The following is a 15,507-nucleotide window of genomic DNA, read 5'->3' as shown; positions in this document are numbered from 1 at the left end:
TGTAAGTAAGATGCAGATGTTTATTTTTATGGGTCCATTATATCATCTTGTGCAATGTATGGAAATCATCTAATACAGGTTGTGAAAGTGAAATAGTGTAATATTTTTCCAATACACTTGATGGGTTCAACATTAAAGAAGGCTGTTGCTTATTTTTTCGAAATGTGATAAAAATAACTAAGACAGGGGAAGAGCTTACCATGAGATGGCAGAGATTAAAGGAACTATAGGATGAAAGGCAAAGGAAAAAAAACTGGAGCCTCAGCATCAAGAGAGTCTAGAGTACCATCAGGGTCAATGCTGTTTGCTTATCGAGGCTGACCAGGAGGATACCAACACACTTTTGGAACTCATTAAAATAATTCAATACATATTTGTCCATTGTGCATGATTTGACACTGGGACAGGGGGCAAAATAGATAAAATCCAGATAAAAGTTGTGTTTGCATAGACAGGATATAAGAAACAATGAAGTGTGTGTGTGTGTGTGTGTGTGTGTGTGTGTGTGTGTGTGTGTGTGTGTGTGTGTGTGTGTGCGCGCGCGCGCGCGTGTGTGTGCGTGTCTGTTAATGTGTCTCTGTGAAAGGGGAAGCAAAGGTCAATGCAGCATCATGTCATACAAAGACTCCATTCTGACAATACTGACACACACACACATACATACATGACTTCCCAGATGCCTCAGTTACTGTCACAGAGCGGATCCACTTGTCAGCAGTCATACGTCTGCATCGTGTCACAAACAATGCCATTCTTTCACCACTGCAGATGTACCCTAACAGAGATGGGTAACTCATCCATATCAGCAACACCCGACGGCATAACACACACAGCTCCACTGTATTCAGTCTATGGCATCTATTGTGCACTATTCTGGCTGTAATGTTTGATAGACTGTGCAGACTATTTAAATGAGCTGAACTCAAGATGCACAAAAATTAACTTAAACCATCATGATGGAGACACGATGAAGTCCAGAAGCTGAAGCACTTCCAATACAAAGGCACAGAATAAACTGCAGTCTACAGGAAGAGACCCAAGTGTTTTCGATTTTACATTCCCTAAAATATAACACTCAACCAATCTCCGAAATTAAGTATTGATATAATATCAACCTAGGGCAAAAGTCAGATCCAATCCTGATTAAGTGCAGTACATACTTTAAGTGTTTGTCAAAGTAGATTTAGTTTTTGTGCATTTGGACCAAATAAGGTGAAATTTCAACAACATTGTTGGTTTACGTAGTGGCCATCATGGCCCAGGATATAGCATCTGTGATTGTCTAAAGCTCGCTGTTCTTTGGCCTGGGAACAGCCCCTAAAATAATTTCCTGTTTAGAGAATAAGAAAATAAGCTCACAATCAACCCCTTACAGTCTGTACTGCTGTGTCATTCAGCGTGCTACAAGAAACAGCAAAATAATCTACCACATAAAAAACTAAACTGTGTAAACTGTGTGTGGAGTAGTTTTGTAACTTTTTGGTACGTGCTCTTGGCTATGACGTGTTATTCATTCCCGCTGTGCTGAGTGTGGTGATATGGCCAAGTCAAACTACTCAGCAGAAAACAACATGTTTTAACACTATTAATAGACGGGCTACTGTAAACCTACTCTCAGAGGAGTCACTCAGACATTACAACACACACAGACACACACACACACACACACAGCATCAACATTTCATCAGACACTATCTTCAAAACAAATTCAAACAAAAGGTCAAACAAACATGAGCAAAGAAGGTCTCACTTTTTTGTCATGGCTGCACACGCATGTATGACCTGAACCATAGATGCAATCAAGATGAAAGTGAAGTTCAGTTCAGCACACAATCTGATTGACACTTTGGCATCTATATCTAGTGTCTACCTCAAGCTGTCTGCACACAATAAGTGATCACCTCCCTGTATATGTATGTCACTTCTTCCTCTGTCATGCTGTGAGCCAACTAGTCCTGTCTATCTCCTATCTGTTTCCAGTCTCCCTGGTGACATACAGTAATACAGGAGTAGAGTTACAAGACCTATGTAACCAAGCCAGAAGCATTTCATCTCAGCACCACCTGGATTAGTGTTTAACCACTCTGGAATCTCCCAGCAGAATCAGCCAAACACCACTTATAGCACGACATTTAGCTAACAAAAAATCTGGGATATGCAGAAAGGCAGCGGAAGAAGGAAAAATTTAAGATCTAACTGATTTGAATTAACTTTTAAGTTAGGACTTAAAAGTTACTGGGCTAGGTATTTAAAGGAAAAACATACGTTTTCATAAGATTCAGTCCCTGCAAGACGAAGTGAAGGGCTGTTCTTATTTATCAAGGACAACTTTAATCATTTTTGCATCAACTTTTAACCGAATTTTCTTTAAGTTATCGGCCGACGGATTGTTAGATTGTTGCACAATAATCTACATTCTCACCACACAAGTGTGTGAGTCTGTTTCTGTAGGTAACATGCTTTTTATTTCTACAATTTTTATATGTTTTCAGGCTACCCTCTTCCCCTCCTCCGCATCTTCTCTCACCTCTGGCGTGTAGCCGATAAAGACAGTACCTCCAAGTGTCTGATGAATAAGGCTTCTGTGATAGAGAGACACATGCAGTTTGTGTAAGAAGTATTGTGTCTGCTCTGATGTAAGGGTCGATTAATCTCTGCACGTGAACACAAACAAAGTCACAGAATGACTGTCCAAAAAAGGGCAGAAGGTGACACAGTTTGAAGTGATGATTGCGATGCCCTACTAAACATATTTTATGTTAATTTGACATTGTTTGTTCATTTGGTACATCCACACATACACACACGCACACAATAAAATGTGCTGAGCTCATCACTCATTATAATGTTGAGTTCCTGCAGTGATAAATTGATATCCTGTGGGAGTGGAACATTTTTCTTATGGGAGAGACAGCTAACTGCTATCTTTATGTCTAAAACTGTATAAATACAGCCTCCAAAAGTAAATCTATAGCAACGCTAATTTGTATTCCACACTCCAGCACCCTGACCTCTATACTAGGAAAAAAGAGAAATGTTTGTGTGTGTGTGTGTGTTTGTGAAAGAGAGAGAGAAATAGAGAGAAGGAGAGAGAGTCAAAACAGAAGAGATGCTGAGTTGGGAAAAAGCCTGAATTCTTGTCAAGAATTTTCACAGAGGTGAAACAGAGACAGAGCGACTGTCAAAAAGCAAGAAGAAGAAGAATAACTAAGAGAACTGAGGCAATAAAGATGATTGCAGTGTTAATAATGGAAGAAATATTACAGTAGAATAAGTAACAGTTCATTTTAGCCTTGGAGGATCATTTAAATCACCCCTTAAATGATCATTTACATTTGTTGCAATATATCTCATCCTGCTTTAACAAGCTGCATGTTTGGAGGTCCACCTAATAGTGGATGATGGGTCAAGTCAGACCTTTTTTTAGACATACTACAACATCAAAATCGTAAAAGTTCTATACTTTTTTTTTTAAATTAAATTTTACTCAAAGCTACATCAAATAAAGACTATCAAGAGACTTGAAAATCAATAAACCCGGCTCCACCCAAGGCACACTCTCCCTGCTCCACTACTAACTGCTATGCTTCGTTGCACAACTTTCAATCCTTCCAGGATTAGGCATTATCAAATTACAATAAACAAGATTGCTCCAAAACTTGTTGAATTGTTACACATTATTAGATGTTGATAGATTTTATAATAGATGCAATAAAAGACACTGTATTTCTTATTACTTAAGCCTGAAATGCAGGGGAGTAAAAGTACGAGGCAAGTACTGTATGTCAAAACTGCACTAAAGCACTCAACTACAGTACATGTACTTAATCACAGTCCACTACATGGCTTGAAACATATGTTTTAAGCTGGTACTTTTGTAAGATAACACCAGTATAAGCAGAAACAACACAAATTATTACACTTCTTTTCATTACAGAAGGCACAAGCATTTCCCTCCTCCTGACCCTAGACTTCAAATAAAACAGTTTCTCTCTCAACCACATGAGCATGTGTGATCTTCATAGACATGTTGTATTTAGACCACATATTCAGAGCAATTGCACAAACACAAACCACTTAACATGGCCTATCCCCTTCTGGCTTAGACATCAATGCAGTTAGACAACACACGCACACACTCACACACACAGACACACACACACACATATATGCAAGATAAGCAGCAGTAAACGGTGCTAAGCAGTCAGGCAAACCTATGAGACAGGTCACTGCATTATTTATGGCTCTCCGCCATGTTCAGTATTGCATCCTCATAACACCTATTCAGCAACTTTTCCCTGCATGTGCATACCTCAACACAAACACATACAGATGCAGCTAAACTGAAATGGAATAAAAACCGCGATGGAAATGCATGCACAGCAACACGCACAGAGAGGGGCACACAAACAATCATCTCCAACTTGCAGAACGACAGACACCCTTCAACATGGAGCTTCTTTGCAAAACTAGATCCTTATTTGTAAGCACCACATGCAAATTCCTAGACCCTATTTCTAAGCTCTTTTACAGATTCATTTTCCCTCTGAGTAGGGACTCTGATGTGACTCCAAAGAGACGTGTTTCAGCCTGTGGCAATCAAATTGCTAGTCTGTGAGAACTTTGCTAATGTGTTGGACCGAAGTTTGCATTCATTTTCCTTTGGCCAGAGCTGATAATGAACACATTAGTGGTTTAGTAATCCTGCTAACCAGGGACTGTCGAAAAAAGGAAGACTATTATTTGAGAGATCAACTGATTACCTCCACTGGCTCCAATACTGAAAACAGTATAATGAGTGTCAGTTTTTAATTATTGTGTGACATGTTCGAGACAGGTCTCTGAATTTAACAATCAATAGAATCTGAACATCTGCATAAAAACCTAAAGGGAAAGTACAAATTTGCCCATTGATGTTTATTCACTTTTTACATTTACAATACCATAAAAGCAGCACTAACCTAAAACAGAAGTAATAAAGTTACATTTAAACAGTTTTATATGACTCTGGGAATATAAGAAACACCACAAATAACTGGCTGAACTGTTGTCTTTGGATCAAAACGAAGGAGCTTTTAGTCATCGAAACCTGGGAAACCTCAGGAATGGACAGAAACAAAGAGGAGAGAGAAAGAAAGACAGAAAGAGGCCGAGCAAGACGACAGAAATAAATAAAGAAAGAGGTATAATGCCAGAACATCTGTCTCTCATCATCTGAAAAGAGAAAGTCAGCAGCTCACAAAAGATTACTGGACAGAAAATAGAACTGAAGTACACCTACACACACACACACACACACAAACAGGTGGGGTTGTGCTTTTCTCCAGGTGTCCTGCATTGAGTCACAGTGGAAAACTACACACAGAGAGATTGAGACGGAGTATATGTGTGCGTGAGTGTGCGTGCGTGGGTCCGTTAGTGCATGTGTGTGTGTGTGTGTGTGTGTGTGTGTGTGTGTGTGTGTGTGTGTGTGTGTGTGTGTGTGTGTGCAAAATACAGAGAGGAATGGTGGAGGACTACAAAGGATCTGAGCAACAAAAATAATGATGGGAAAATTTGAGAGATGATTAAAACATAGTCATAGACACAGGATGAGTGTGTGACACAGAAGAAACATTGACATGGGAAGAAGCTTCTCAGCTCAAGAGCAAAGACTACCTGATCAGAGAGGCTTTAGAAAGTAAATAGAAAATGTGACAGTGGACATAGACAGAGAGAGCGATTTCAGATCAATAACATAAAGTAGGAATAACTGAAAACGTTCACTGAAGGAGAAAGAGGAGAGAGCAACACAAAAAAAAACACATAAGAGTAAAAAAAGTAGATACAATGTTCAAGAACAATTAGAGCACTAGAATTTTAAATGAACGGTTCACCAGTCAGTCCTAATAGACAAGTAAACTATTAACAGTCTTAAATGTGAAGAGGGCTGCTGTGGTAAATGATGTGTGCCACAATTTAGTGTCACATGTTTTTTTAGGCCTCCAGATTCAACTGCAGAAACATGTTTTGGATCTGATTGGCAGAAGAATCGTTTGTCTGTGCTTTCCAAAACATTAAAAATCACCTTTAACCTCTTCCTTTTGGACACTGTCACTCTATAACATCATCAGCTCCAATCACATGTGTCTTTGGTCATAAGTGTCTTCATAAGACCCCTGTGCTATCTGGTTTCGATATCACGAAGAGCAGAAGGGCCCCATGTTGCTATCTGATTTCCTTAAGTTTGCTATTAATCACATCTTGGACCAATGGGGCAAGTGCTACACTCAAGCTGAAGACAAGACCAGGACATATCAGCCAATGTACTATAAATAAAGCATAAAAATAAAAACAGACATTTGTAAAAATAAAACTGAAATCAGCATTTGTAATGCATACATATTAAAGGGCATATATATATATATGTATATATATATATATGCCCTTTAATATTTATGTGAATTGATTCATTTTTACAAGCCATGAGAATGAATTTCTGTTGAGCTTTGTTCTCTTCGCAGCAGAGAAAATGAGGATGACAGAAAAAAAATTGATTGACAGAGTAGGAGAGAATAGGCACAAAGTAAAAAAAAAAACAATGAGCGAGTGAAACAAAGAGATTTTTCACTGTTGCGAAGTGGGGCGAAAAGAAGGTGAGAGAGGGTGCTTAATCAGAGCAAGGGAAAACACTGACACGGGGAGACGTGGAGAAAGAGACAGAGCTCGCTATTAAAGGAGAGGTGAAGTGCCATGAAAAGAGGAAAACAACAGGATGATTCAGCGTGAAGGGAGAGAGAAAAGGGAAAACAACCTGTGGCCTTGCACGGCACTGCTCTACAGGGACTACTGAGAAAGCAGAGAGCTTAGTACACAAGCTCACTCACACACTCACACACACATTTATCTGTGGGTGAAGGTTTTAAAACAAGCGCGGACAGGCAAATATCCTCATTTGAAGGATTTCCATGGTCTCCCCCTGCTTCCGAGGACACTGGTTCTTCACAATAATACAATGACACACACACACGCGTCCGCACACAAATACACACACACACACAATGTTCTCCCTATTTTCTCTAATTACTCAAGTCATTACCAATGGCCAATGAAGACACTAGAACAGTTTACTAATGACATGATAACTGTAATTAGAACATCCTGCTGGACCCACTAATTGTCCTTTCCCTTTTACAGACAGGAGAGAGGCAGAGAGAAAGCGAGGAGAGAGACTGTGCGGAAGGTTAATTGGCTTAATGTTTATTCGCTCACTGCAAACTAGGTTGTTGATGTCAGTGGAGCAGCCCCTCTGTTCTTAGCCCACTATTACTCTAATGATCGAAACACTAATGTCCTCTCATTTGATTAACAAATTTCGTTTTATTTTATTTTTTTTTTTAAGTTTAATGCCTAATTTATGTGTATTTTGGGGAGATGTGTATTTTTTCTTAGATGTGGCTTAAAAGAAAAGCAAATGAAGAGAAAAACACAGCAGCTTTCTGAATCGCCACATGCATACGGATAACCTTTAATCCCAAAACCTGGTGGAAAACACCTGCTACCTGCAAGATAATTAAAATAAATTTCATTCTGAAGAAAGTCTCCAGCAAAGTGTCACCTGCCAGAGATTAGCATACTCAGTTGTCACACACAATGTTAAGCACCACAGTACAGGGTCTGTTTGAAATCTTTTGGTCTGAGTTGATTACTATTTTAAGGGCCCTATGTGGCCCCTTAGGGAAGAATGGTTTGAGGTTTGTCCTGTGGTTTCAATAAAACTACTATCAATCTGTATCAAAGTATCCCTTTAAGTATATTATAATTATAGAGAACTAAATCTTTTTGTCTATATTATAGTCAGAGCATATATTAATAATGTGCTTTTGCTCAGGAAGGCTCTTCCAGGGTAGGTTTACTGCAGGTGGCCTCTTTCAACTGATGCTTCACACTCTGCCGCTTTCCTCTTATTTCACTATTATACCTCTCTTGCTCGCTCTCCCATTCTGCTTCTTTCTCTCTCTCTCTCTTGCACTTCACAGTTCTTTACTCTCTCAATTTCTTTCTCTTACTCTCCCTCAATGTTTACTCTTTCTGTTTTTATAGCTTCACTGTTTGCCCGGGAAACCTCACAAGTCTGTACAGCACCATAAATAAACTTTACATTATTCATTTCCTGCTCTCAGTGCTAACAAAGGCTTTAACATATTTGACAATGCAGTAACAATGAACAACGACTCATAGTGGAATAAAAACTATGAAGAATTACAAGGAACTGTGGGGAAAACGTAAATGGCTAAGGGGATTACAGAGTCACTAATTGCCCTTTTGCCCACGTAGTTAGTTGCAGCATATTTCTGCTAATATAGAGCATTTGTTCCCTCATTTTTTCTTATGGTGTTATTTGGACTTGTCGTAATTTGCCAGTGTATTTATAACCTATCTGAAGTAGGCTTGTCAATCATCATATACGCTGAGTAAGCCACAGAAACACAAAATGACACTGAAAAAAATAAATGCAGTTATAATATCAACACTATTTCAGACTGATAACTGATCTTTTCAATCGCCAAGTAATTACATAGAATGACTGCATTATTGACTGTGAGTCAGTTCATTATGTTGTGAGCTAACACAGGGCATACCCCCATTGTGTGAACAAATAACATGGATGGTTTTTTTTTATTGACGGCCAACTGTAGAGCACAACCAATGTAACATTTGGTTATTACAAACAGAAAATCTACTTATGTTGAGGTTGTGGACGAAAAGTAAGAAATGCTTGATACAAGTGACACTCATAATCCACATAATGTTATGCAGTAGGAAATCTTTTCATTATATCCCACACTGCTGCTTTGGCTCATGCAATCAGATTTGAACGTGTGGACAAAAAACACAGTTTGCTTAATTTGTGAACCTAAACCTTTTTTTTTCTTTGCCTTTTTTTCCCAAAATAAAGAAGAATTTTTACCCTCACATCAGATGGCTGAATGCCTCTAGGAAAACAGCATTATAAACCAGTCCTTAATGCATAAAGGTGGGCAATTCCCATTACTGCTACAGTAGCTCACTTCTTACACTCCGTCTGTATTGCAGTGAGTCTGTTTCATCCACAGCATATTCCAGCGGAGACACTATAGAGGCAGACAGCTGGTCTTGAGTGGCCAATTATGTCCGTTTATCTCCCTTCTAGGCACAGCTGTGATCAAACGGAATGAAGAAACAGGATCAAACAACGAGGCTAAAAAATCATTCTTCCGTTTCGTTTACTTCTTTTTGCTTCTTCCCTCTGCCTGTTTCTGTCTCTACCACTTCCTCCCGCTGTACTTCTATGCCGCCCGCTTGTCTTTCTATATATATATATATATATATACTTCTAATGTTTTTCTTGTTCATCTGTCCGGAGAGAACACAGCAGAGTCATCTGTAAAAGTTAACTGCTGAAGAAGCTTCATTCTGCATTGCCTATACTGGTTAGGATATGGGTATGGGTTTAGGTCTTAGTGTAGCTCTTGAGGAGAGCTTAGGGGAATCCACAGAAACATGAAGGTGCATATTGTCAACAGAGAAAAACAATAGAATAGAATCAACAAGTCCTCATATCAAAATGAGTAGTTTGTGGCCATAATGACACATTTGAGTGTTTTATGGCGATGGAAATTTTTGTCATTTCTAGGGTTAAAAATGACCACAGTTACAAGAAGTGGTTAAGGTTAGAAAACAACGATGACTAATGGTATAGGAGGTGGAACAGAAACTGCTATGTCTAGAGTCAGCACTAGTTCCTGTGTGAATTTTTCTATGCCATAACAACCTCGCTAATCCTTGCTGTTTTAGGTTTTTGTCATTTTTAACTGCTGATGAAATGACCAGCTGCTGACTGCCTGAACAGGACAGATTCAAAATTACTAGGGTTTTTTATACACAATGTATGCAGAGGCAACTGCTTGGAGCCCCAGGCCAGTAGGGGGCCCCCAAGGGCTAACTGACTGTGTGCAAAGTTTACAATGACACAACCCGTCACAATCCCCCCTAAGAGGGCCCCGACTGTCACTCTGCGTAATTCAGTGATCCCAAACAGGTCTAAAGAAACAATGAAAACCAGCGAAAACTCGACGAGAAAAAACTAAAACTGGAGAAAAACGGAAGATAGTGGTGAGTGGAGATAACAATGATTAAATATAATTATAATATAAACAAGTATCACATTGTTTTTTTTTTGTTCACTTTGACATTTACCTTTATTTAACTTAGCTAACAAAGTTAGCAGAGCTGCTTAATGTGTCCAGCTTTGCTGGAGTCACCAGAAGTCAACTTGTAAGCTTAGCTAACAGGCTGCAAATAACCGGTTAACTCGGACAACACTTTTTCTGTATGTAACTGATGAAGAGTGTACGACTAAGCTAACTGTCAAGCTATGAATGCTAAGTTATGAAATTTAGATGCAAAGAAATTCGGACAGTGTACCAGTAATCACTGCGGTGTATTACTGTAAGTTATTGTGCTATGTGAAGTGTGGTGGAGGTTGTATTTTATTGTATTTTTCATATAGCGTTTTGAAAATGCACATATTTATGCCTCGGTCCCCAACAGACTCTAAGATCCCCACTGTGTAGGCAGCTATCAAATACTTTCTAAAATCTAAACATTTAGAGGTGGCATCACCCAAACTGACTTTCCCGACACATGTTTTCTTACAACCAAAGTGAAATGTGTCCCAAAGAATGGCTCAGTTGTGCTCTTTGTGCACTGTGTTTCTCCAAAACAACATTTGGCACAGGGGCCACTCCAATCCAAGTCATGAGATCTGGTAAAGCCCCTGCTAGTTTGCTAAATAAGCAGTGAATAATCAATGAAAAGTACAACGACCAACTTCTCCACAGCTACATTTTCTCAGTTCCCTTTTTGACAACACACAAAGGTATCTCCCAACAGAAAGCAGACCTTGAGGATAAAAAAATCTAACATGTTGTCATCGTGGTTTTGTGTGTGTGTGTGTATGTGTGTGTGCCATCTTTCGCATAATTTGCACCCTCAGTCTAAAATCACAAAATATAATTGCGGCCTTTAAATTATGTAAAGAAGTGGGGTGCTCCTTGGTAAACCTCTGAGATGTTTTGTGCATAAATACCTTATTAAGACCAATATTTTAAATAAATAGTCACAAGAGATTCTTTGCGCAAAAAACGAGTTCAGGTACCAATAAATGTTACACATTGTGCGTGAGGATCGCGTGGATGCGCACAAAAAAACAAACACATAAACTAAAGAGTGAAGTTACAGGTAACAGAGCAGCGCATTGATCGCACTGTTCCCCTCATTTATAGATTGCAATGCACACAGCTTGAACCCTCCATCACACCAGAACTTGTTCCTATATGCACAAGCTGATGGGTGTTAATGCAGCTGTAAACCCCACTGAGGGAATGACAGACCTCTGCATCCTTGGAGGCGAAAGTGAATCGGAGCTGTCTGGATGAAGAGCGCTGGCCTCCGGTACACTGACAGACCGTAGCCCGGTTACTTTCGCAGTCTCATCTCCGCACGACCGGCAGTCACTTTTCCAATCACGGCTCCGTCTACATACTGTCATGTGGAGCTTTCATTTCCAAAGCTGCCTGTCGTTCACTAAAACTCTTTCAAGGAAGACTTCATGATTGATAGATAAAACGATAAGGTCACAATTGAAAGTCCATTGAGTTGTCATGTCACAGAGCGCAGTCCCGGTAGGAATATTACAGAAACATTACGGTGTTTTATCAATATTGAATAGCTCTCTCGAGAACATACATTGATTAAGCCGAAGATTAAAATCTACAGTATAGGCGATGGTTAAAGGTTTTTATTTTTTTACGCGAGAAACATTAATATGGATACAAAGACACCGAGTTATTTTAGGTCGGAGTGAAGCCAGCAGTGTAGTGGGAGGATGAAAACATTACTGGTGATGATGACACAAAGATTGTCCGCATAGAGAAACAGACACTCCTCAGTGTCTTTTAAGGCTTTTGTTGGAGAAAATCAGTGATCAGCATCAGTGATTAATTTGTTCATTCACTTTTTGGTGTTAACAAGGGCAGAACACGACTGGTTCTGGCGCGGTGTTAAGTGGGGACAGCATCCTGTAGCGGGAATCTCCCTCTTTTAATTTTATTAAAAAATAATAAACCAATTTCTCCTGGCACGATCGTGACGGCTGAATATCTGGTCTGTCATAAAATGTGTAAGGAAAATTCTCACATCCTGATTAAGGCAAGCACAACTTTTTTTCGAAAAACATCCGTAAAGAGAAATTTCCCTTTCTAAAAAAAAAAAAATCATTATCCAACACCTGCGTGTGAAGCGGGCAGCAAACTTACCTCCCTCCTCTGCTTTAGCCGCTGGAGGTAAAAGAAAAGCCAGTAAACATCCACAGAGCCATATGAATAAATCCATCTTTCCTCCTCGAATGTGGAAAAAACTCAAAACTCGTATCCTCCTTTGTTTTATTCTGTTAATTTTAAGAAACGTCGCAGTCCACTGTCCCTCTTTCCTCTCCTTTTCCACAGTTTTATGTTTCTTTCAAGCGCAACACGACTGGTGTTCGAAATCCACTGTCCCGGGCTTTCCAGCAATATCAAGTTAAATACGCAGTTCGCTTAGGTCGTGGCAGGTTGTGGCACTTTTTCTCTTTTGAAAACTGATCTCCGCGCTCTGAAATCAGCGAAAGTTGTAATCTAAACACATTTTTATAACCGCGAAATCCATCTCGGTGCGCACAGTAGAAGGAACTGTGTGCTACCGTCAGTCATAGCGCGCGCAGGAACACAGACCTCTCAAACGCCGGTGACACACAAAGTCATGAATTTCAAACAGTAGAAATCACTGGTTGAAACCACCACGAGCAGTCAGAAACATTTGCCGACAACCATCAAGTCTCGGAAATGTACGTGAATCCTTCCTCTCCGGCTAGATAAGATAATCCAAAACCTTTTGAACTGTTCACTTCCCAAGTTATGTATCTACTTGGTGCAAGCGCACGTGAGTCAGGAATTACTGTTTCCCCATAGATTTTCCTCGCATGACACTGTCCCGATAACGGCCCGTTCTTAGGCAAAAGATAACACAGGATCTCCTGGAAGAGGCAGCTCCGGCGTGCGTGCGTAAAACGGATCGGGAGAAAAACTCTCTCGGCTCTCTTCCTACAAACTGTGCGCTTACTCCCCGAAACACGCTTTTCTGTGCACCCTCTGTCTCTCTCTCGCGTGCTGACATGCAGTTTATGTCTCTCTCTATCCCTCCCCCGGCAGCTCCGGCAGTGCGCTCCTTCCCCTTCGCTCTCGACCGGGTTTGTGTCAGGGAGTAAGACTGCTCACTCAGTCCCCGCTCTCGCTGTGCGGGCACGCCGTGCGCGCGCATGTATCGGATTACAGTAGACACCTCGGCCCACCTCCATTCAGCCCCTCACTGATTAAAGAGCAGTTTCATCTCCCTCTCACTCCCCGTGCTCTCTCTCTCTCTTAGCCTCACCTCTTCTTACCTTCCCACATAACGCTCCCACTCTACCAAGATGTTCTCTCCCCTTTCCTGTTTTATGTCCTTCCCATCATTCTCCTTTCCTCTTGCACTTCTTTTTTTATCTTTCTGTTATTAAAGAGAATGAAGGGATGTTAAAAGGGCAGAAAAAGCTCATCTTTGGGATCGTCATAGCAGTGCTGAGAGCTTGAAAATGAGCCTGATGCTGTTTACCTGCAGTGCATCTTAAATACTAACCAACAGTGTGTTTTAACTAATCAGTTAGAAGAAATATAATTAGTAATTATCAACTAATAACACAACTGTACCACTAATAATCTATGAGTTACTTTCAACATTAACTACAGAGTTCTATGGAAGCAGAAGATGTGCATGTCATGGATATACATCAGTGGTATTAATAGTTTCCCCATCAGTGGTATTAATAGGCTTCTGGATGCAAAGATTCGAAAAGTTTTGTGCACTTGCTTGCACTTATCTGCAGTCCAGGGCAAAAATCTGCTTGCCAAGGGCACATGGGTCAGCGATGAACAGAATCTAAACAAGGGTGAAGGATAGACTGCAATACAAAGCTGTCACACACGCGCGCACACACACACACAAGGATGGGGTTGAATGATAAACAGCTAAAGATATATAAGCTGTAAATGCTGTGTACACATGTGAATAGACAATTGGGGTTTAAACCATGCTGTGCTGTATCTTGCTCTTTATCCATCCCGCTGAACACCCTCTCTCTGTTTCTTTCTTGCGCTCTCCCAGCGGTGTAATACAGGGAGGACGTCAGTGGGAGGTGTGTTTTAGGGCCTGTAGCGACACCAAAGCTTGTGGTAAGGAAAACGAACCAGATCTCGGCTCTCACGCTGCCTTTCCCAGGGCACACCCAGCACACATTAACACACAGATGCACACGCATACAGGGTATAATGACACAGCTGAACTCACCATTGACCACTGCGTGAAAAGCATGTTGTGCACGGAGCTATCTCATGGAAAGAAAACCTCTTTCTGCTTTATGATAGAGGAGAAAAATCACACCTAGGGTTGATGCTTTTTCACGCGACATCTATTACAGCCCCTTGACCTTTCCTGACATGAGAGTCTCTGAAAGCAAAAAAGCTTTAGCAGGGATGTATGGTTACACATTTAACTTTTTGCCCTATCCAGATCATGGGGGTAGGAAATGTAAATGGGCTATTTTATCATTTTAAAAATGAGTTTTGCTTTGCATTTACCAGTAGACAGGTAAATTGCTAATCTCAGTTCAGGAAAGCGATGTGTGAAATACTCACACACATTTGCACACATTCAAATGTTCATTCAAATGTTTCCTAACACCTCTGGAGGTCTGGAGGTTACGTTTCCATGACAGTTTAATGTGTGTGTGTGTGTATCTCAGAGTGAGATAAAGTTGTTGCTATCACCCTACTCATTCACTGGGTTCCCTCCTGTTGTTTGACCTCTACAACCTGTCTGTCTCTCCCCTCTCCTTCCCCTTGTCCTGTGCCTTTCCACTGAAACCAAACCCGGCCAGGCCCACTGGAATCTTTCAAGTGATGAGAGAGCAGAGCACTCACATGCTAATATCAGCTGAACATTCCTTTGAGCTGTCAAATGGACATTTTGGGAACATTTTTAATTTGCGAAACAGAACAGGTAGATGTATATCTCTGTGAGTACCGTACAAGTTCTTTTTGCTGCTGTTACTTTTACAATGATTTAGAGTAAAAATTGCTTTTGAAAATGACTGACCCACACTGTTTTCCACTTAGGTTTCTGCGGCGGTGCTTAAAGATTACCAAAAATACACTTTCTCAGTCCACGGAGAGGCATTTAGTCTTCCAAAAGAATTATTATAATATAAATAATCTAAAACCATAGCTCATGTTTTTGCTTCACACAGGATCCAAAAGAAAGTCTCTTAAATCTTAGTATCCAAAAGTTGTCAGGAAGAATTGGGATGGGAAATGTAAGCAATAACCTCTGCGAATCATTCTGAATTCACACCAATGC

General features: G+C 40.3%; 1 protein-coding gene across 5 annotated transcripts in view; it reads right to left on the bottom strand.

Moving 5' to 3' along the window:
- Positions 1–13,428, bottom strand: part of LOC137132765 (neuropilin-2-like) — an 88,770-nt gene extending 75,342 nt beyond the window's left edge. For 3 of the 5 annotated variants that reach the window (XM_067515688.1, XM_067515691.1, XM_067515692.1), the window contains exon 1: positions 12,339–13,423. In XM_067515688.1, the coding sequence (XP_067371789.1) occupies positions 12,339–12,414 (76 nt within the window). In that variant the 5' untranslated portion in view covers positions 12,415–13,423. Of the gene's footprint in view, positions 1–12,338 lie in introns of all 5 variants that reach the window. The other 2 variants (XM_067515689.1, XM_067515690.1) reach the window with 2 other exon arrangements.
- Between the last annotated feature and the right edge of the window lie 2,079 nt (positions 13,429–15,507).

The sequence above is a fragment of the Channa argus genome, chromosome 9 (assembly GCF_033026475.1).
Source record: "Channa argus isolate prfri chromosome 9, Channa argus male v1.0, whole genome shotgun sequence".
In the NCBI taxonomy this organism is placed as follows: Eukaryota; Metazoa; Chordata; class Actinopteri; order Anabantiformes; family Channidae; genus Channa; species Channa argus.
This window is presented reverse-complemented; position numbering and strand designations above follow the sequence as displayed.